This window comes from Choloepus didactylus, chromosome 2 (genome assembly GCF_015220235.1).
Source record: "Choloepus didactylus isolate mChoDid1 chromosome 2, mChoDid1.pri, whole genome shotgun sequence".
In the NCBI taxonomy this organism is placed as follows: domain Eukaryota; kingdom Metazoa; phylum Chordata; class Mammalia; order Pilosa; family Megalonychidae; genus Choloepus; species Choloepus didactylus.
The window spans coordinates 101,999,510-102,023,291 of record NC_051308.1 but is presented as its reverse complement, the minus strand read 5'-3'; the positions used below and the strand labels follow the sequence as shown (position 1 = coordinate 102,023,291).

The window sequence follows — 23,782 nt, the reverse complement described above, 5'->3', positions numbered from 1 at the left end:
GAAACAAGTAAACAAGCAAGCAAGAAATGTTTCCATGGAAATATGTTTCCAGGAATATGTTTCATGGGAATATTGTGTAACGTCTCAAGATCTTTGCTGTGCTAATACCACGGTATCACATGTGAATTCCTAGGATGGTGATACAGGATCCATTGTATCCCAAATATATTTAACCACAGACCCCTTTTTTGAGAGTATCTTGTGGCAAGAGTGTTCCATGAATATACTTATGGAATCATTGCTGTCAGGTAATGTCCATACCCTAAAAGAAACCAAATTTTTATTGTTGTTATAATTTTCCTCATTTTTGACAATGCTTAGAAAAAAAGATTAGAAGGAAATATGTTAACATGTTAACAGTGGGAGGATGGCAGGACTATGTATAATTGTTTAGCCTCCTGTAACCATTTTTGTACTTTCCAAATATCTGCAATTAACACACATTACTAATTAAATCAGAAAAAAATAAAAATTATGTTTTGATAATGTTGGCTAAACTTAAAAATATTGCAAATTGTTAATGAATGACTTATCTTCCTTCCTTTGCTAAACTGCACTTTCTTGTGAACTCCTTCACAATGATACTCTACTATGGAGCAAAGTGTTAGTAAGTTCTAGGGCCTCAGAACCCTTCTCAACAAAGTGATCTAGAAGCAGCTGCTAATAATCAAGACCCATGAGAAACAAACCTGTTTGCCAAACCTTGCTTGTGTTCTCTAAGAGAGATCTCGGGGTACTGTACTTGGATGTTGATGTGTCTGTCCCTTCTCCACCCACACCACTTTGAGGGCAGCTACAGGCCCTTGTCTGCATGGAGTGAGGGCTCAGGAGGACTTAGCTCTTCTCTTCGTATTTCCAGCACTAGCTCAGTAGTGCCTACTTCTGGTAGGCACTTCATAAATGTTAGCTGGATTGTAATTAAGTAAAGGATTCAGAAAAGGGGAACTTGGGGCAGAGTGAGAAATCTTGAAATGGTTTTCCTATAACTCTTTGCATCCTTTAGAAAATCACCAGGAATACTAATGAGCAACCTGCTGGGACTGCTCATTTTCTGCCCATTTACAGTGTTCAGAGCCAAGTCAAAAGCATGGGTACTTTGGCATGCTCATGCTGAGTGCTCCCAGAGATGGATAGAAACATGAGCCACAGTAATCTCTACCTCTGCACACATACACACTACAAGGACCTTAAGTTTTTATGGGGAAACAATTTAAATATTGAAAAAATGAGAGGGCAAAACAACACTTTCTATACATAAGTTTTGAATTGTTCAGGAAAAATGGCAGGTCCTTTTGCAGGGATGAGGAGGGAGAGATCAGTGTGGTGGATCAGTTGACAAAGGCTTTGTACATTACGTAGGACTTGAGCTGAACCTCAAAGAGTAAAGGGATTTCAGTACAGTCTGAATTTTTAGTTGATGTGACCCTGTTCTGATTTCTTAAGATTGAGGTGATAGGGAATATCAAAGCTTTCAAGCCTTCATTTTAGTTCTGACATGATGTTTGGTTGTTCATGGGTGAAGGACACACAAAAAAAGGTATGGATATGTATGTGTTGCACAAAACAATAGACACATGCAGGTACACCTCGTTTAATCAATTCTAAAATTTATAGTTTTTCATATTTTAACACCTTTGAAATTGTGATGCATCTTATAGTCAATGGCATGTCATAATTTGATTGGTAGCATTTTTTTCTTTCTTAGTACATAAAATAATGGTGCATTTCATAAAACATGGCATCCTGGGTCAGATGAAATATGATAATCAATATTTACATGTCTATTTATGTAGGTATAAATGTCTATGTTTGTATATAGGAATCTATACTCACATCCACTTTTGTGCTTGTATCAGAAATGCAGTTTGCTGTCCCATTCAGTAATCTGGATGATGAGAGCTGCTAGAATAGGCATAAGGCTTAGCTCTTCATTGTCTATCTAACCTGGGATTGGATGTACCTGGTCTCCAATGCCATTTGGAAACCAGGCTAATAATAATATTATGCCAAATGGTGTCTAGAAAAACTTGTTGAATTAGTTTTGTTTGAGGGGTTTATTTAGATCCATGTATTGCCATTCTATTTTCAAGGTCCCAGGAGAGTAGGGATCCATATCTTGTCTTGACACAGATTGTGCTAAGTTATACTAGTAGGGCTTGACAGAAGTAGACAACTATAATGGAATTTTTTTTCCTTTAAATAATTTGCAAAGACATTTGTTCCAGTTTGCTAGAGCTGCTGTTATGCAAAATACCAGAAACAGATTGGCTTTTATAAAGGGGGTTTATTCGGTTACAAATTTACCATTCTAAGACCATAAAAGTATCCAAACTAAAGGTATCAACAATAGGATATCTTTACTGAAGGAAGGCCAATAATGTCAGGAATACCTTTGTCAACTGGGAAGGCACGTGGCTGGCGTCTGCTAGACCTTTGCTCCTGGGTTGCATTTCAGAATGGCTTTCTCCAAAATGTCTCTGGGCTTCTGTCTCTCTTAGCTTCTCTCAGCTCTCTGCTTGGTTCTCCTGGGCATTTCTCTCTAAGCATCTGGGGGTCCTCTCTTAGCTTCTCTGGGACAAACTCTGGGCTTCATCTCTTAGTTTAGCATCTCCAAACATCCTTCTGTCTGTATCTCCAAGTGTCTCCAAGTGTCAGCAAGCATCTGGGTCTGTGTTGGCTCTTAAATACTCCAGTGAACTAATCAAGACCCATACTGAATGGGTGGGGCCACACCTTCATGGAAATAATCTAATCTAAACTATCACCCACAGTTGGGTGAGTCACATCTCCATGGAAACACTCAATCAAAAGGTTCCACCCTAATCAAAGGGCTAATAAATCTGCCCCTAAAGATTGCCTTCAAGAACATGGCTTTTTGGGGGATGTAATATATCCATACCAGCACAACATTGCTAATCAGTTTGTACTACTTCCCTTCCTCCAGCTTGCAATCACTTCCTCCAGTGTATGCAATCACTGAAGAAAAGGCAAATGGTAATGATTTGTAAATTTTCTCCAGCATAAGATGTTAGTTGAATCGTGCCAGAGCCTCCCTTGGTTCCCAGGTATGAATCACTGACAATCCCCAAGTAGTATGTTATTTTCATGTTGTTTAACTGAAAACTTTTAGTAGCAAGGCCTCTGCCTTCTCTCCAAAACATTTTTAGCCCATCTCCTGCCGCTCTTCCTTCTTTATCCAAGCTCCAGCCACACTGCTCTTCTTTTGGGAGCTCCCTCACCCCATGCTTCTCCCTAAAGGGCCGTTGCTCAGGTTCATCTTCCTTCTAGAAACTCTTTACTTCACCCTGCCCCCTTTTACCTAGCCAATTTCTCCTTACCAGTCAGATCTCAGCTTAAATTTCAGGTCCTCATAGAAGCCTCCCTTGTCTCTCCAGACTAGCTCAGTCCCCCTGTTTTAGGGTTTGTTAATACTTGCACTTCTCCATAGCACTCATCATAATTATGACTTAAAAATTAATTGAATAATCAATGCAAAAGTTGCTGGAAACCCCACTCACGTTTGGAATCTACATTGGGGAATTTTGGTACTGAGTAACCCATGTTGTGTCATAAGTTGTCACAGAGTTCTAGACAAAGGGGAATGTGCCCACCATTTAATTTAATTACAGAATAGGGGTGGCACTGTTGGCGTGATTCAGGATACATGTAAAATTTTTGAAATTAAAAAAATAATAATTGAATAGTTACTTTCTTATTGCTTAGCTTCCCTGCCAGATTAAATGCTCCAAGAAAGAGGCTTCTGTGTGCAGGCTGTCTGTGTTCCTAACACCTGGCCACCTGGCACAGGGTCTTTATACAGAATAGACAATAAATATGTGTTAAATGAGCTGCCAAATAACATAGAGCTCTGTATTAACTGGAAGTGTTTTCCTTTAAAAGATTTATTTTTTAAGCCATTCTAAGACCAACCTTTCTGACCATCACCAGCTATAGTAGTTTGTAATAAACAATTGTTGTTTTGAAGATGCAAAGAATACAATATATATATATAGAGAGAAAGCTCTTCTTAGACTTGGGACAATCTTCTGCAAAAAAGTTCCATAATAAGAAAAGTGAAAATTTATTGTTAATTTACAAAAACTGGGTATTATTTTATCTCACTCACCCTCAAGGCTTATTTTAAGTTCCCCCATTCTTTATTCTCTTGGTTCTTGTAAAGGCACGTGATATGATCATCAATTTGGAGTGGATGTTGGGAAGAGAAAGAGAATGATGTGCTTTCTTGACAAATGCCAGCCCATCAGCTGTCCTTACTGAATTGGGATGTTCACCGGCCTGAACACAGCCTGGAGCCAGGCTGTCAGTGACTCATGACTTTCCTGCTGTCTGCAATGAGAGGATAGCATTTATGGCATAATAGATGCTCAATATAGATATCTGTTGAATGAATGAATGAATGAATTCTGAAGCAACAGAGCAATGGGGGTTCTAGTAGACTCACCTAAGAGAAATTTTAAAACATGTCTTTTCTCTCCTTTTCCTGATATCTTCCTTCTAGAAAATCAATCCTCCTTCCAGTCCCCTCATTAAGAAGCACTATTAGAGTGTGTCTCTATCATTTCCAGCTGCCAACGACTCTATGGTGCAAAAAAAAAAGACTGAGAAATACTGGGTGAGATGCTCTATGTCCTTTGACAAGTAACAGGAATGCATCACTTGCCTGTGTCAGCCATTTGGATCCTCTGAACAATTTATTGGTCAAACACCTGACCCTTTGGGACAGTCATTTAGGCTGTTTGGCCTCCTGATGGCAAGTGTCCAGCCCTTCACCTCACACCATCCTGGACTTGTCTTCTGCCTTAGCTCCTAGTGCCTTTCGGTCCCCTCATTTCCCCTGCCTGGTGTCCTGACTGGCAGTCACTGCTCTGCACATTATCTTTGAAATGCTTAATAAAACCCAGGCCCCCTCATTCATTATGTTAGAACCCTGATAAAATAACAAGGAGAGAAAACTAGGAAGAGAGATTGATTCTTGGGAGAAAAAATGATTTAGACTCTTAAAGTGCCAATGTAGGTGTTATTTAAAATTTAGGCATGGTGTGGCTCTTTGGTGTTTCCTGAACCTCAGATGCATTGTAATACACTGCCCTCAGTCTCTTCCCATTGACAGCCTCCCACTGGACTCCTAGCCCCTGGATAATTTTTCTTCCCTCAAATTTTTCTCTCATTTGTAATTCCACCAGAAAGATTGAGAGCAGGAGAACTAACACAATTCTCCCACTCCCAGTTTACTTCCTTTAAATCAAGATGGCGTCTTATACACAAGCTAAGCTGCATGTCCAAGTGAGTTTAGCCTCCCAAGATCTACAGATTTTTGCTTGCCTTGGCCTTCTCAGGGTGATGTAGGACTATTACTCCTTGTGTGCTCCCAGTCCTTGGAAATGGATGTCAACTTCCATGCAGGTGTCCAAGTCAGGAATTTGAATGCCATTCTAGAGTCCCTTTTTGTCTTCATGCTCCAGAGCTGATCAGTCATCAGATTCTCTTAAGTATTTGCCTCTGAAACATAACTCTGCCCTTATTTAATTCCTCAACCTCTTTCATATTGACCAGGGATAATCAGTCTTACCTTCTGATTCTAATTCTGTCCCCATGAATCACTTCTTTCTATTGCAGCAAGAAAGATGTATCTAAAGCCTAAGTGAGGTTGTAACTTTTCCTTGTTTAAAAGCTGTTAAGTAGCCAAACCCAGACAAAATGCAAGCTCCTTGGCATGGTGCATAAGTAGGCTTCCCCATCTTATGCCTGTTATTCCAGTTATTTATTGGTAGCATCCCCCTTTACTCTCAAAAATGTTCCAGTGTGAATAATAAATTATATAGTCACTCTAAAGATAAAGCCTTTCATGATCTGAGTTCTACCCACTTTTCCACTTTATCTTCTTCTAATTGCAGTTAACTGCTCATCAATTCCTGTACTTCCTCCTCAGCCAGAAGCAAGGTGGCTGCAGCAGTTCAGGGAATCACATCTAGACCTGACAGTGTTTAAAGGACAAAAGCAACTATTTTCTCTGTGTCTATTTCTTAGGAATGGGTATATCTTTCCCAGAAACCCAGTACAATTCCCCTCATGCCTAATTTGCAAGGACTGAGTCACATGCCCTTTCCTGACTATGTTATTGGCGGGGGTGGAGGGCTGGGGTGGTGGTGGTGGATAGAATTACTGCAGTTGACTTTGCTTAATTGTTAGGATGGAATAGATGTTGGGAATAGACAACTGTGACTGCAACATCGGATTCCATTGAATTTGTCTTTGGGTCTGATTTTTCCACCAGACAGTAAATTCCTTGAGGTCAGGCATTGCTGGATTTATCTTCCTATCTTTAGCCTTTAGCACAGGGTCTGGCATGTGGAAGTTTTTATTGTTATTGTTGATCTTTTGGATGGAAATAAACAAGGCAGCATAATGTGGCAGGGACTTTAGAGCCAGACAGAAATAGACTTGACCCTCAGCTCTATATTTGTTGCCTGTGCAGGCTTGAGCTGGACTTCTGAAGCTTAGATCTCTGGACTTTAGGTTCCTGATCTTTAAAATGAAGCATATGTGTGTGTGTGTGTATTCCTGATAACATATAAAGAACCTAAAACAACCGCAAATATTTCCTCACCTAATTACCATTTCTGTCATTATACCCTAAGAATATTTTGAGAGAGGCTGTATGTGTGCATGTTTGTGTGTATGCATATGCATGTGCATGTAGGGATTCCTGTAAGGATTATAAAAAAAAAATCTTCTAAGAAAAATATCATTTCTGCTATTACCATCTGGATTTTATAAAATCATTGCTAGTTGAACTATATGAGATAAGTTTATCTTAATATAGTTTTTATTCCAGGACAGTGTTTCCAAATTGTGCTTAGTGAATTATCACAGTCCCTGGAGATGATTTATGGAAAAAGTTTTCATGGTCGTATCATTTGGCGGAATTCAGCATGACATAATTTCCCCCTAGCTATTCACAATGATATTAGTATAGTAAAGATATGGAGAGGTCCCACAGTAGAGAATTTGTTTTCATTGTTTAACCCAGATTTTCCAAAGTTATTTTAGCCCAGAATCCATTTTTCCTGTAGCACTTAGCAACAGCTCATGAAATATCCTTTGAGAAACTATTATAACTGATTTTTGGGGCTTCAAGATTATTTGCTTGGACCTGCCATCTTTGCCACTAGAGAATGTCACTGGTTTCTTTAGGATGAACAATCTTTCAACTCTCAACAAAAATGCATTGGTGAGAAATTCATTGAAAACAAGTGTTTTCATTTTTAGTCTGTTTTGAAGTTGTTCAACACTTCTGGACTGGAGTTGAACTAGTTAGTCCCTAAAGCCTCTGCCAACTCCAATATCCTACGGAAAAATTCCAAGATGACTTGTATGAACAATATGGTTTTTTTTCTATGTTACTAAAACAGTTTTATTTTTAGCGATATCTAGGACTAACTGGTGAAGTAGGGGTGAACGGTGGCACTGTCCAACCTAGAGATTCTGATCACCTGAATCAGATTGCAGGGAGTATATTCTCCCGAATGAGAATTATTTTCAACCTCTGGAGGCTATGAGATAAAAGGAAATTAGGTGTGATGCATAATTATTGCTTGTTTTCTCTCATATAAGAATGTCCATTGAAAATTGGTTGTTATAATAGGTGAAAAAGATGCAGTACTGCTTGGATAATTAGCAAAGAGTTTTGATTTTAGAAGCGAGATCACTGTTGGCCTTTAATGCAGGAATTTGTTTACTGTTTGGTCATGACATCGGTAGTTAATGCTCCTGCTAGAGGGACATGGGTATTAAAGGAGAAGCAAAGCTCAGATATACCAGTTTTTTGTTTATGAGGAGTCCCAGTCACTTTGGTGAGAGATGGAGTTAGGACTGAGATAACACGTCCTCAATTTCCCAATGATTCCAGGAGTTCCTTGTATTGCTACTTCAGTTACCCTATCTCTCTGGTCTCTTTCCTTCTATGACTTAATTCTCTTCCTGTGCATGTCAATCCCCTTCCCTTTTAATCCAAAATTTTTAAATACCATTTTCCTTTTCGTTTGCTCTTATTTCTAGATGGACTTGGATGGAAAATTTTACCAAAATTTGTTGGAATTTAAAAGACATTTTCAGGCCACCATTCAGATCTAAGTTGAAGAAGAAGTACCCTAAAACATGACCATCTTCCACTAGCATGCTGAGAGTACTTGCTTGCACATGCCAAGTTGATGTGAATGTTTGCAGTGAACCATCTACCGAGATCAGAGGGGCTCCTTTCTTTCACAGCCGTCTCTGAGAAGTGTGCATGTGTGAGTGTGGAAATGTTTGTGTGAGTGTATGAGTGTTTGTGTGACTGTGCACCCTATAAGGAAAATAAGGGAAACTATCCTCTAAGAAAACATCATGCAAATGTATTTTATATGTATTCTGAAAACTTATATCCAGTATTTTATTTAATAATATCAAAATAACTATTGGAATCAGTAATTATTCTGCTCATACTACCCTATTTCCTGGGGCTTAAAAAAGAAGCTAAGGGGAAATAGGATGAGGATATGAACATATCCTTGGTCACTTCCTGTTGTTCTCTCCATAGCTGTAAGAGGCATTGATTGCTTGGTCTGGCAGTCCCAACTTCTGTCCTTTGAACACCTTATGTCCATTGTCTCATTTCTTCCACCTCAGTATGGACAGAGTCCTCAGCAATGGTGTTTAAACATTTTCCAGTAGTGAATTACATGATTAAAAAGTCTTTATATATGGCTTGCATGCATTTTCTCTTTAGCATACAGTTTTAAAAGAATATTTTATTAAAAATAATTGAATTGAATAGACTCTTGCATCTACAGACAATTGATCTTGATAAGACAGTCAAGCCAAAGCCACTGGGACAGAGCAGCCTCTTCAATAAATGGTGTTTAGAGAACTGGATATCCATTTCCAAAAGAATGAAAGAGGACTCCTATCTCACACCTTATACAAAAATTAACTCAAAATGGATCAAAGACCTAAACATTAGCACTAAGACCATAAGACTCTTAGAAGAAAGTGTAGGGAAATTTCTTTGGATCTTGTGATAGGAGGTGGTTTCCTAGACCTTACACCCAAAGTGCAAGCAACCAAAGAACAAATAGACAAATGGTATCTCCTCAAAATCAAACCCTTTTTTACATCAAAGGACTTTGTTGGAAAAGTAAGAAGGCAGCCTACACAATGGGAGGCAATATTTGGAAACCACATATCAGATAAGGGTTTAATATCCCGAATTATAAAGCGATCCTACAACTCAACAACAGAAAGACAAACAACCCAATTAAAAAATGGGCAAAAGACATGGACAGACACTTTTCTGAAGAGGAAATACAAATGGCTCAAAAACTTGAAAAAATGCTCAACTTCACTGGCTATTAGGGGAATGCAAATCAAAACCGCAATGAGATATCATCTTACATCTACCAGAATGGCCATTATCCAAAAAACAGAAAATTACAAGTGCTGGAGAGGGTGTGGAGAAAGAGGCACACGTATTCATTGTTGTTGGGAATGTAGAATGATGCAACCACTCTGGAAGACAGTGTGGCAGTTCCTCAGGAAGCTAAGTATAGATTTGCCATATGACTCAGAGGAACTGAAAGTTAAGACATGAACAGACATTTGTAAACCGAAGTTTATTGTGGCATTACTCAGAATAGCCAAGAGATGGAAATAGCCCAAATGTTTCTCATCAGATGAGTGGATAAACAAACTGTGATACATACACACGATGGAATATTATGCAGCTGTAAGACAGAACAAAGACACGGAACATATAATAATGTGGATGAACCTTGAGAATATTATGTTGAGTGAAGTTAGCCAGAAAGAAAAGGAAAAATACTGTATAGTCTCACTTATATGAACTAACATTAAGGAGCAAACTTTGAGAGTTAAAAGCTGATAACACAGGTACCAGGAGATAGAAAGAGGGTAGAGATCAGGCATTTGATGCCGAAGGACTACAGAAATGTTCAGTAGGATTGATTGTATAGATCCAGAAATAGCATTATACTGTGTGATGGTAGCACACTATTGTAACTACACTGAACAAAGATGTCCATGAGTAAAGCTGAAAGAGGTGGACTAAGGGCATGAATGTCACCTGAAGTAAAGACAGAAGATAAAGACTGGGACTGTTTAACTTAGCAAAAACTGGAGTGGTCAATGATTGTGACTAAATGTACAAATATAAAACTGTTCTTGCATGTGGGAGAGCAAATGAATGTCAACCATACAGAGTGTTGGAAAGGGGGTGGTATTGGGGAAAAAACATAATCAAAGCAAATTGGAGTCTATGGCCAACAGTACCATTGTAATATGCTTCCATTAAATGTAACAAAGGCAATATAAAAAAAAATAATTGAGATAGGAGGATCCGTGCTAGTATCAGGTGTGATGGTAACCAATGTGTGTCAAGTGTATTTAGAGTTCTTTCTATGTTTCTTTTTCCTTTCGCCAGGAAGAGTTCCTCATTGCCCAGTTTCATGGCACAAATTTAATGGAATTAAACTTGAGCAATTCGAAATAATTAACTACTAGGACACATGACAGCAACAAGTTCACAATAGTGGTAGGAAAGTGGGGGATTTATGACATAGTTCATATGACACCTAATTAGATAAAACATTTCCCTATAAATCTCAAGTGGGCCACCCTACCCAGCCGCATCTGAGATGAGGACCACATCATAGATGCCTGTATTCCTTATGGCAAACATGGCTGAGCCTAATGCCTCCATATAGGTTGGACTGAGAAATGTTAATTTGGTGAGGTGTTAAGATAAAATGGTTATATTTTTTCCCCATAACCCTCTCTTATCCAATAACTTACAGGCACTTCTGCTTTAAAAGTTTTGTTTCTCTATCAAACCAGTTGCCTTGACTCTTGAAGACGATTGTATAGCAATGTAGCTTTCAAGGGGTGACAGTGTGATTGTGAAAGCCTTGTGGATCACACTCCCTTTATCCAGTGTATGGATGGATGAGTAGAAAAATGGAGACAAAAACTAAATGAAAAATAGGGTGGGGGGGTGATTTGGGTGTTCTTTTTTTACTTTTATTTTTTATTCTTATTTTTACTTTTTCTGGTATAAGGAAAATGTTCAAAAAAATAGAATGGAGTGATGAATGCACCACCATATGATGGTACTGTGAACAGTTGATTGTACACCACAGATGACTGTATGATATGTGAATATATCTCAATAAAACTGAATTTAAAAAAAGTTTTGTTTCTGATGGGTATTCATTCAACCACATTTAGGTATTATTCTTTATTGTTCCTATTCCCTGCTTCCCCAGCCCAGTGCCTCTGTTCTACTTGCCTCAGGCAGAAGAGTGAGGCTTGGCCACCCTGCTCTTTCTGTTTCTGTCCTCGGTGCCCAAATGCCTGCTCCAGCAGAGGTGGGGATGGGGGCGAGGGAGGGAGGTGGCTAGTGCAATAGTCCGTACATCTCTGGCTTTCCTTTGTTGCAGCAGTTCCTTGCTTCTCTGGCTGTGTTTAGTGATGCAGGACTGTAGACATCTATCTGGACTGGACCCAGGCTTCCCCTGTCCTGGTACTCCTGGTGTGGGAGCAAAGCACTCTCCAGGCATGATTCCCTCTGCTCTGTCTTCAAGGCCAATTTCACCCTTGGAGCCTGGGCCCTTCCATGTTTCTGGTAAAAATGTCCTCAGTTTTATCACCTACACTGGAGATAGGGAGAACATTCAGGATCCCCTTCAGCAGTCCCCTTGGGACGTTGGGACCCTGGTGAGAAGCTGAATCACCACCTCTGAGAGTTTCCGGATTCTTCCACCTTCAGGTGAAAAATGAATTCCCTCCCCATTGAGTGGGTTCAGGTAACAAGTTGAAAGCCTCATTTTCCTCATGGGGAGGGGATGGAGACGAGATCGTCTCTCCCTAATACATGTGCGAATGAATGCATAAATGGATGATTGTAATAAAAATATCATGTCCCTCAAACTTGAAGTATGAATTTTTCTTTTTCATTAATTCTTTCTGATTTTGTTGTTAAGGATTTTATTTGTAGGGTTAAAAATATTTCATTACTGAAAATGAGGGCATAAGCCATTGGACACTGTATCTCCTACCACTGTCCTTGAGAGAGAAGCATAGTACAGGAAGGCTGTGTCTTGGCCTTGGTTCCTTGTTCACTCACTGGTATTGAGGGAGTCACTTTACTTATTGAGGGCTTCAATTTCATTTTCTGTAAAATGAGGGTGATTATCCTGCTGATTTCCTACTCAGGGGGTTTTTGTGAAGAGTTAATACAATGACATCGGGTAGGTTTCTCAGTCTTGGTGCTATTGTCATGTTGGAGGCTGTGCCATGCAGTGTAGGATGCTGGGCAGCATCTCCATCCTCTTCCTACTAGACTCCAGACCAAAAATGCCTTCAGACATTGACAAATGCCTTCTGGGGTGTTACAATAGCCCCCAGTTGAGAACCACTGGAATAAGTGAAGGACTTTAAGCTATTTAGGTGCAAGTCATCCCAGAGCTCAATGTGTTTGATGAGGATTAGGGATTTAAATATCCTTTAGAATTTAATGAGTCAAGCCAAGCAAGCCACAGTGCAGCAGCTTTCCCTTTGATTGTGCTAATTTGTGCTAATTAGGGAAGAAATCCATTGTATTGATGAAGGAAAATGTATTACACAAAATAAGAAAATGTAATCTATGTGGTTAGAAGGTTTGAAAATGCACAATTTCGTGGCAATGCATGAAACGTTATTTGAAATACAATGTACTAAAATATTGAATTTAGGAGAATAGACACATCTGGGTTTGTGAGATATACGAACATAGAAATAAGATAATGGGAGTAGCTTTCAGAACTTTGTATCTTGTGATCACAAGAGTGAGGTGTTGGTTTTAGGAACCGAGAGGGTTTAATAAAGTGGAGTAGGGACTGGGCTGTAGCCAAGGTCTTCCCTGTCCTGATGATGGCCCTCTCCTCTTGTTATGAATATCACAAGTGAAAAGACCCATGTAAGAGTGGGTTAAATCAGGGAAGTCCCTCTTGGAGGAAAATTATGATGGAGATTGGAAGGATTTGAATAGAAGATAAGGAGCAAGAACATAAGGGAGAGGGCTTGGGCAGTTCACAAAGGAGTTTTACTAACATGCCTGCCCTATCCCTGTTGGCCTAATCTTGGTTAGTGTAAATTAAGTTTTCATGAATCCATTTCATCAACCCGGGCATGCTTTTCCCCATTGCTTCTTGGAAGAACGTATTGGAAGGAGCAGAGTTCTTGTGCTCTTTCCATTGCAAAGTATTGTCTCCTCTTTGAAGACCAGAGGCTGGGCTAATAAAACTGACTCATATGACTGGCTCAAGCTCTTGTCTTCAAATAGGTGGGAAAGGAGAGTGTGCCAAGAAAGCCAAGAAGACCTGGGATCAAATTCTGGTCTGGCTGTTTACTAACAAGTTTACCCTGCTCTATAACCTCAGTTTCCTTGTCAGTAAGATGGGGATAAAGAAAAATGTTTTTGGAGCTGTGAGGATCATTTTCCATGTTGTACAGAAAGCAGTCAGCAAGTAAGAGATACTGAGAAATAAGCGCTATTATGAATTTTTACTTTTAAACGCAGGAATTTTAAACATGAACTAAATCTTCATTTTAGGCCTTTTGTAATATTAATAGGTTGAGGTCCTTTACTATTTCAGATCTAAATGGATCCTACTTCTTTAAATAATCCCAGGCTGGGTTATATTAAATGGGCTCAGAGTTTGATTCTTCTGGAATCCAAGTTTGCCATTGCATTGAAGATCTGAATTTACTCATCAGTGGATACCTGATTTCTTTAAGACATTGGACCTAAAAGTTCAAGTTGTTTATTGTGATGGAGTCAGTATAAATAATAAATGATAAAAGAGATGATAGTTTTATTTTGCACTAAATAGGTGAAAAATAGGTTAAAAAAGCATTAACAGAACTATTTTTTTCTGCTGACTTCTGATATTAACTACTTTTAGTGTGATATCTGGACCGGTTGATTGGGAGAGAAGGTTTATTAGATCCATTTACAGCATAGCTCTAGTCATAGTGGCTACATAAAACAGTAATTGTTTGAAGAAATTAGTACTTCTCATTTTACCCTGAAATTGCTTTCTATATATTCAGATGTGAGCTTGACAGTGTGTTTAGAAATTTTGGGAGAACTAGATTGCTCATTAATCTTTTAATAAGATCCAATAAGTTTGATGTGAGTAGGATTAAAGTGGGAATAAGAAAACTAAAATGGAGCTACCTGGAAATGAAAGAAGCAAGAAAAGGGTTTCAAGAAAGGACACAGAGCTATGGCAGAAGAGCAGGTTTTATTTATGGACTGCTTTATAGTTTATAGTATACATTTTTCCCACCATCTTATGTGAAATTAAAACATACAGAAAGTGCTATGACATTTCGCCAGCAGATGGCACCATAAGAATCTCCTATAAGAAAGGGGGATAAATGAAAGGAGGCCCCTTAATATTTTTCTTTTCAGGAAAAAACTAGTCATCAATGTAGATTCATATTTTTCATGGCATTAGCAACACTAGTCCAACACTGAAAATATTTTCAGAAGATTTATCCTCCCTCTCATTTTTCATATACTAGCATTGTTCACTCAGCGAAAGATTATATTCCTGTAAAGGGGAGAAAAACCTGGGGTTTAAACGAAAATTTTGTCATATATTGCTGTTTGTGTGTGTGTGTGTGTGTATTGTGTACTACAGTTATTTGAGGAACACATTTCCTTGATGACTGTAAGTTTTGGGGAGGCTGTATTAGGTGGTTAGAGAGGAAGTAACTTAGATAGGCAGCCTGTTCTTACACTCCTTTCTTTCCCTGGACTGTTAAAGATTCCTCATGCACAAATATCTCTCCTGTGCTAAGCAACCTCTCAGACTCAGGGGGCACCCTGTGCCGGATATAGTGGGCATTTCTGACCTTTTCAAACAACTCTAAATAGGTTGCCTTTGTGGGCTCAGCCTTAAAGTTTTTTGCCCCTTCCATGGGATTCCAGGGAATTTGTTTCCCAGCATCCCAGTCTGGCTTTAGATTGGCATCTATTGATCTGGTCTCATCAGCATGTGTCATTCCACTGCCACTGGCTAGGCTAGGTCCAGGGCCTTGGTCTGGGGTGTTGATGGAGACTTCTCGATCTTTACATAGAATAGAGATGCCCTTGCTGGTGCCTGCACCCTTAGGTGGGTTTGTAGAATCTTTCTCTTGGACTTGTGGCTTCTCTTCAGTGAAGCGGGCAGCTCTGCTGTTCTGAGATAGCAACTGATCTTTGTTCCTCTTGGAGACTTTGAGGCCAGTGTGATGGAAAGACGGCATCTGGGACTTGGTTTTACATATTTTTTGGGACATATTGGCTGTCAATGCTCTGGAAAAGGAGGTCAAAAAGAAGACACCACTTTCAAAACTGATGAAGAGGCTCACATTTAGATCTTTCAAGTTATTAGACTGTGACCCCCTTCATTATGGTATCAGCTAAGTGGGTGAGAATGGTGTGGTGGGTGAGAATGGGTGGTAAGAAAGTGGGGAAAAGTATCTCCTCACTTAAGAAGGGGAAGGCAGCATTTTTTTCAAGGATGATTTAAAGAGGTCAAATGGGAAGAGGGATTCAGTGTCATATCCACGAGTTTAATAAGCATTTTCTTACCTGGGTTTATTAGATTGTGGGGCTCTCTGCTTCTGTGGTAAGAACACAAGAACATCTTTTGGTCTCTCCTGGATTCCATTCCCAAAATAGGAGAATTTTTTCTTGATGATATCTGCATTGAGTTCATTAAAAAGTAAAGAAAAAGAATGCTAGAAACTGGTCTTTAAGAGTACCTTCCCTCACATTTCACATTAGGCTGTGTCTGAATAATGGAAGAAAACAGAAAACTGAATTCAGTTCCCCAATGTGTACTTATAACATGTTAAAGTGGGTTTAGAAACACTTAGATCAGCAGTTGTGCACTGGCTAGGCCCATGGAGGTTTTGTTTGATTGTTTTATTTGGCAAGCACAGTGTTTTCAGGAACAAAATAACTGGGTGTGAGTGATACCTAGAGAAGGTGTCCTATTGTCTCACCACAAATACATGACCTCCTACCCACTTGTGGCTGGAGTTTTCAACTGCTGGCCATGAGTACGGGGATTTTTCACTTTTTGATTTGGTGTTTCAGTATCTTGTAGTCATAGCTGCTATAGAGGACCCAGTTTGTTTTCAAGACATTTCAGGAGTTGGTCATTTGGGGTTGAAAGTCTTGCACTAGTTTGCTCTAATGCGAGTGAGCCTCCTAAATCTGCACTGGGGATAGTGGGCACCAGGCAGAGGGAATATTACCAAACAAGGGGCCTAGAATTCACATTAAATTCCTAATGCCCTTTTCATCTGATCACTCCTTTGGGAGGTAGTCAGGATACAGAGATCAGTGTTTGTGGGCCCCTCTTCCTTTGGTGTCTCCCTGGGTGAGAAGAGTTCTCTTCCATGTAAGCACTTCATTTATTTCCTATAAACTGAGGAATTTTGAGCTTCTTCTACCAGCCAGGCCACTCTTCTGCATTTTAGACCTATGGAACCAACAGGTTCAGAAATGAGCAGATTTTGTTTTTTTTTTTTCCCTCTGAAACATGACCTTTATCCAGTGTTCACTCTGCAAAGGAATGGCATCTTCTATCAAGTCAGTCATCCAATTTTGCAAATAGGGTTGAGTGCCTGCTTTGTGCCAGGAAATATACCCTTGACTCCGGTTTTCTTTGCCCTTGGACATATAATTAGTCATCAAGTCCCGACAATTAAACTTCCTAAGTGTCTTGAGATGCTGGTATCCTCTTTTCATTTGCCTTTCAAACTGTGGCCTGAACTTTGGAATTCACCCAAGAGGTCTACTCTGACTCTGGCCTGACCTCTGTCTATTTTACCTTAAACACCACATTTCAAGGGATCCTTCTAACATTTGAATGTGTAACCTTCCAACTCCCAAACCCTACAGAGTAAAATCTAAACACTTTTGCAAGGCCCATGAAGCTTTTCTTTGTGATTAGATTCACTGCCCATCTAGCTTTGCTGCTAAGCACAGCTTCTACACCTTCTAGCCCCTCACCCCTCATGCCTCACTCCTGCAGTATTGACTGGGCTATTTGTAGTATTTTGTGCTCATTCATATTCTTTTGAGCATACTGTTCCTTGGCTGGGAGTGACCTTTTTCTACGTGACAAACTCTTATCCCTTTCTACCCTATTCCTCTTCCTCGTTTAAGATTCTGCTTACACCTACCTCTTCTGGCAGATCCTAACTGAGGCTCTTTGACAGACATAGAAACCTTCCTATGTTCCTGTCCTACTTTGTAATAAAACTCCAATTTAACCATTAACATTTTATATCATAGTTGTTTGCAAGCACAGCTATCTTCCAATTTAAATCCGAGCATCTCAAAGGCAGGAATTATGCTTTTTCATATCTATATTTCACATGTGTTTGTAAAGCCTGGCCAAAAACCAAAAATATTACTAGCACAGTTTCTGACACAATGTAATGTTAATACAAATTGTTTTCTTCCCTTTGCCCTGATTTTAGTGTCAAGAAGTCTGAGGCTGAGAGAAGGCATGACTTTGGAAAGGATACGGAGGCAGAGACCCCTGAATCAAAGTTTTCTGCCTCCTAATCCAGAGTCTTTCCACACCACCAGCCACTGAGGTAACTCTTCCCAGGAAGGAGAGCCACCAGCCTCAAGCCTGGCCTTTTGCACCCTCCCTTGAGGGTAGGTATCTGATCTTCGGGTTCCCCCCCTTTTTTTTTTTTTTTGGCTTTTATAAAGGGAGTTTATTTGGTTACAAAGTTACAGTCTTAAGGCCATAAAGTGTCCAAGGTAAGTCATCAGCAATCGGGTACCTTCATTGGAGGATGGCCCATGGCATCTGGAAAACCTCTGTTAGCTGGTAAGACACGTGGCTGGCATCTGCTTGCTCCCAGGTTGCATTTTGAAATGGCATCCTCCAAAATGTCTCTAGGCTTATCTTCTCGGGGCAATCTCTGGGCTAGTATCTCCAAAAGCCTCAGCAAAAGTCTGCTTTTAACGGCCGTCTCCAAAACATTTCTCTAATCTGCAGCTCTCTGAGCTCCTTCTGTCTGAGCTCTTATAGTGCTCAGGTAAACTAATCAAGACCCAGGCTGATTGGGTGTGGCCACACCTCCACGGAAACATTCAATCAAGAGGTCACACCCTAATCAAAGGTGTCACTCACAGTTGGGTGGGTCACATCGCCATGGAAACAATCTAATCCCAATATCCCAGGAGACTGGATTAAAAGATCATGGCTTTTTCTTGGGGGACATAATATATCCAAACTGGCACAGTGTGACTAAGGAGAGACCACAAAGCCCAAACCTGTACTTCCTGGGATCTGGGCCCTTTTCTAAGCTCCCCCACTGCTACCCCTGACCCACCAAGTCTATGGGAGACGTTTTCACAGTGGGTTTGAACAAGCAGGAGCTCTTATACCCCATTCCTGCCACTCTGATCCTAAAATATCTTGAACTGCCTATTCCTCTCCCATCCGAGACAAGCCATGCCATCTCTGCCTGGGTCACTGCATCAGTCTCTCCTAACACTCTCCTTGCCTTCATGCCTGCCGCCTTGCAGAACATTCTTCCATGTGCCTCAGAGCAAGCATTTAAAGCATTAGCCTGATCACTTAAGTCTTCTATTTAAAATCCTCCAAGGCACCTAGGAGGTGATTCAAAGTCTAGGCTCCAGGCCTGCAAATTCCTGCATGCACCAGCCTCGTAGGGCCATGGGCGCACTGGCCCTCCAACAGGCCAGATTCCTCCCTGCTGCTGGGCCTTTGCACTGCAGTGTCCTCTGCCTGGAAGGCTCCTCCTGCAACTCTTTACAAGACTGACTTCTTGTCATGGTCCTTCAGGACCTGGCTCAAGAGTCCCCTTCTCAGAGAGGTCTCCTAATGATCCTATTTAAGGAAGACCACTCTCTCCATGTATTCTTTTTTTTTTTTTTTTTAATTGAATTCAGTTTTATTGAAATACATTCGCACACCATACAATCATTCATAGTATACAATCCACTGTCCACAGTATGATAACATAGTATGCATTCATCACCATGGGTTCCTTTTTGAGAATTGAAGTGGGAGTCAATCTAATGGCCTCCAAGATCGTTTTTGAGTATGTGAGCTCTCTTTCTAGGTTGGCTGCAGCCATTTTTTACAAATAGGGAAATTGATGCTGAAAAGTTCAATTACTTGTTTACAGTTACCATCCAAGCCTGAAGCTGGAGCTTAGAATAATTCAGACTGTTGGCTTTTGTTTTTCTTGTCCACACATTAGATGTGTAGATGTAAAAGATTTTGCATTCAGCCATAGCATCTTAGCTTTCCCCTTGAAAAATTTACATCATTTTCAGAGCTCCTGTGTTCTGGCTTCTGCCTTAATTAAGAAAGACTGTATTCTTAAAGAGCTGAGATATGTCTATTTTAGGCTGAATTTTGAAGTGATTGCAAAATCGAGTTATTTTAATTGTGGACAAAAAAATGGTTACCAAAATTGAATGATTGTGACAACTTGAAACAAAGCTGTAGAAGAGTTTCAACCCAGTAACAATCTTTTATCTACTGATTGATAAGTAAACACTTGCACAATACTTACTTTGTGTTTAAGTACTGTAAAAAGTTTTCACTGAATTCTCAAATAACTTCATGAGTTAGGTAATATCATTTCTATTTTACATTTGAGGAAAACTGAGGCACATACAGATCTGGTAAACTTCCCAAAGCCTCAGAGCCAGTAACTGATAGAGTCAGGATTTAAACCAACCCTGATGATCTGGCTCCAGAGTCTGTCTTCTCAACCACTATGTTTTAATGGATGAAGATGGAATCATTGGGAAAGAATTCCTTCCGAATTTTTTCCCCTCTTTTTTATTGCATGATGTAGACAGCTTTAGAGGTTCTGAGCTTCTGGATTCTTATATGTAGCTCTGCCACTTGTAATGATCAGCTGTTTTAAAGCTAGCAACGTTACTCCTCTAAGTGATGTATAAATTTGGAAAAGGGTAATCCTGGGGAAGGAGGTTTTATGGGAAGGGACTATTATAAAGTACATGAGAACACAGCTTGGGGTAAAGGTCTTCTTTGGGGAAATGAATAAAAATGTTTACTCTTTGGCTTTAAAAGATGAAGAAAACACTATCGCCTATGCGGAAATTTCTAATTCTAAGCAAAATCTGCAGGTTCTAGTATGAATTTACTTTGGAGCATAAGGAGGGTAAATGAGAAATTCACTTTCCACAGAGGAAAGGAAGGGCCTTCATCTCAAATAGGTGAGTGTTGAAAATTGCCTGGGGCTTCTTGCAACTAACCCCCCCTTCCCCATGGGAAGGAGGGCTTTGGTCAGCTATTGTCATACATATACCACTCTCTGATAACTAATCCTGGAGAACTTTCTTCTTTGACTTTCCTTTCATAAAGTAGAAGAGCTGTACAGTGACTTGCACATGAGTAGGTGCTCAACAAATGGTTGTTAGATCCAAAACAGAAGGACCAAACATAAAAAAAAAGGGGGTAAAACCAAGCAACCCAGAAATAGTGAAAGAAAAGAAGAATGAGAAATAAAATAAGGAAGTGGGAAACAAAGGATTTAAACAAGAGCGAGCTAATTTGAAAGACTGCAGTGATTGGAAGCCTGAGAAGTATTAGCTCAAGAAAATTTGTGAATGGAGTGCTCCAAAGAACTGTGCAGTTGGGAAAGGAGGGGTACAGAGGGAAAGGCAGCCTAAACTCCAGGTTAAGACCCAGAGTTCTTGCTTCCTGATGTCCAGTGGTCCTGAGAGGGCCCCTGTTTTGAGGAAAGGGTGAGAGTAATCTCGCTTCAGCAAGTGATGGGCTTGGTGCCCTGCCCTGCCTCCCCCCAGTACTGGAAGCCTTACCTTTCTGCAACCGCTGCAGTTCCTTTTGGAGCTGTCTCTGCTCCCTGGTTAGCCACTTCATGTGGTAGAGGCAAATATTCTCTAGGCTCTGCAATCTTTGGCCCAGCATGACTTCAGCCCGTTTGGCATACTTTCTCTCCAAATCAAAGTGTTTATACAGTAGTCCCTTGGTCATGTGTCTCTCAATCCTCTTCATGGTCTAAAGACAAAACCACAACTAGCCTGCAAAAACAAGACAGGGAGCCTGACTCCTGGTTTTTAGTCAAAGATTGGTGTTTGAAACTTGTACATTTCTGAAACCACAGCCACCTAATCAAGTGAAATCACACTACTGGGTACTTTTGCTCTAAAGAAAAATGAGTTTCAAGAGTGAAAAAGAAGCATTGAGGTAAAAGCAATCATCTGCACCTCAGTCTCCTTGTCAAAAAACAGGGATAGACCATAGGCTCCCTACACCGCCCCCCCCCCAATCAGATTGTTGCAAAGACCAAGTGAGAAGTATTAATAGCTCTTTGAAAAAAAAATAGCAGCATCTTACATATATAAGGCATTATCCATCCAATAATAGAAGTCACTTCTGTTGTTACTTAAAGCCTCCTGAAAAGCCTGTTCAAATGTGTGGTGCAGGATGGGGAGGATTTGGGGACATACGGCAGAGCCATTCTGGGGCCATCCAGTTCATTCATTGACATTTGCATGGGTTCATCCAGAGCGTAATCATACCATGTGCTGGTTGCTATGCTAAGGTGCTTACAGCTGAGGATGCTGGTGAACAAGACATAGATCCTATTGTCAAGAAGTTTTCAGCTGTTGTGACTCTGGAGTCTAATAATGCATGCCAAATATGAAAAATCGGTATCTCAAGAAGTGAACAGAGCAGTGTCTCCTAATTAAGAAATAGAACACGCATCCAAAAGGAGTAGTATAGGCAGCTCTGGTGAAACCACCTGGATTGGGGATTAACTCCTCTGTTCTTGCTTCTGGTTATATTCTCAGACCTTAGATCCTCCCTGCCCTTCACATATCCCAATGCCCAAGCCCATACCACTTTCTTTCTCCCCTGAGCTCTATAACATTAACAGGTGGGGCCTCATCTTCCCTTACCCTTGAGTTCTTTGCAATACTCTTCTGAGAGCTAAGATCACAGTATGTGCCCAAGATATAAATGAAATGCTATCAATAAAGGTTTGGTGTTGATAATACAGGAAAATGCTGAGTGTTGAAAAGGAGAGCAACCTCAGGACACAGGAATAAAGCACATTTTAAGGCAAATTACTTTACAGTCTAAAGTATAGACTAAACTTTTATTAAAAAACAGAGTAGCACTTACCTACAAATTCAAGTTTCTCCCTGTGAGAATGCTGCTTGTTTCTTTTGCCATGCCAGGCTGAGTCTGGATTAATGACCCTGTTTTTCTTCAGTAAACTTGTGAGTGGTGTGTGTGTGTGTGTGTGTGTGTGTAGGGGGGCATGGTTGGCGAGGGCTCAGAAGGAACATGTTGAATGCACTTGAAAGGTTTCTTCCCTTGCCACCTCCCCTGGTCAGGAATACTAACCCCCTGGGCCGTGGGCACCAATCCCTGTTGGAGAGGCCAGACCTCTAAAATAGCTCTGTGTGGGAAGGAAACCTGCCAGTTTCTAGCCACCACCCCTACCCTCCTCCAAGGCGCACACAGTGCTCCTTCTGGACTGTGTTCTTGGAAGCCAAGAATAAAAGCAAGGAGAATTGTACTGTTTGTCCTCTCTCTTTCTCCTCCTCTGTTTTCTGTGCACCCCTACACCACGTTCCTACTTCTTGAAATCCAGATTAGACCCAAGATGAAGGCACCTTGTCATTTTGTCATGATTGTAGACATTTTATGCAGGAGAGGAGTTGTTGTTGTAATTATTATTATTGCCTTGCTGACACACTACTGACTTCTTGCAAGCTTCTATTGATGTTCAGTGCATTCAGTGCTTATTAAGATGCTCAAAGTGGTGACAACAGGTTTAGGCAAAGCGAAATTTGAATGAGCTTTTGTGATTATTTTTCTGGGCAGCTTCAGGAGAATGTTGGTTACCCATTCTCCGGCAGACCCAAGCTGAACTATTGGTTATGTAATAAGATGCTGAGTGGGGTTTTCCTGTTGCCTTGGGGCCTTAGCTGAAAACAATAGGCTCTAATACTCCACAGTCTAAAGAGACCTGCCAATACTGGGGCCTGTTTATCTCCCCAGAGCTAACTGAGAGGCAGTTTAACAGACTCTATTACTCACAATCATCGCCCAGCAAACAAGTTATTATAAGGAGATTACTTGGGAGAGGGAGAGGGAAATTCACCATTGTTCGCTCAGTAGGAGGTAATTCCTTTCCCATCACTTCCCATGAGGTAATTCTCTCACAGAATTCAAATGAGTGAGGGTGAGATTCCGAGAGAATCATCATAGAGAATGGGATACCTACACAAGGGAGACTGGCACCTCACTCCACAGCTGGAGGTTTGATGAACTACAGAAATTGTAGCCCCTACCCTATCCCTTTGTTGCCACTGAAGTCAAGGATACAAGGAAGATCTTAGAAAAGTTTTATTCCTGCATCTCATCTTGAGAGAGCTGAAGAAGAGAGGCTCTCAGAAATAATCCATGGCAGAAGGACAAGAAAGGGGAAGAGGCAGGGGCCATACCATTCTAATTCTCCTCAGTGCTTTGAGAGGCCCAAGGAGGACTCTAGCAGTTCCCCAGCTCCATATGAGGAAGCATTAAGATTATATGAAGGAGAAGAAACCAGGGGTTCCCCTGAAATTCTCTAGGCCATTTAAGGGATGGAACCACAGGCAGGG

At 40.5% G+C, this 23,782-nt stretch overlaps 1 protein-coding gene across 1 annotated transcript; it reads right to left on the bottom strand.

The window, feature by feature from the left end:
- Positions 1 to 14,291: 14,291 nt before the first annotated feature.
- On the bottom strand, positions 14,292 to 22,478 carry CCDC190 (coiled-coil domain containing 190). Its single transcript, XM_037813277.1, has 4 exons — positions 22,296 to 22,478; positions 20,966 to 21,187; positions 15,698 to 15,809; positions 14,292 to 15,418 (listed from the first exon to the last, which is right to left on the bottom strand). The coding sequence occupies exons 2-4, from the start codon at positions 21,159 to 21,161 to the stop codon at positions 14,857 to 14,859; spliced, it is 870 nt and encodes a 289-aa protein (XP_037669205.1). The 5' UTR covers positions 21,162 to 21,187; positions 22,296 to 22,478; the 3' UTR covers positions 14,292 to 14,856.
- Between the last annotated feature and the right edge of the window lie 1,304 nt (positions 22,479 to 23,782).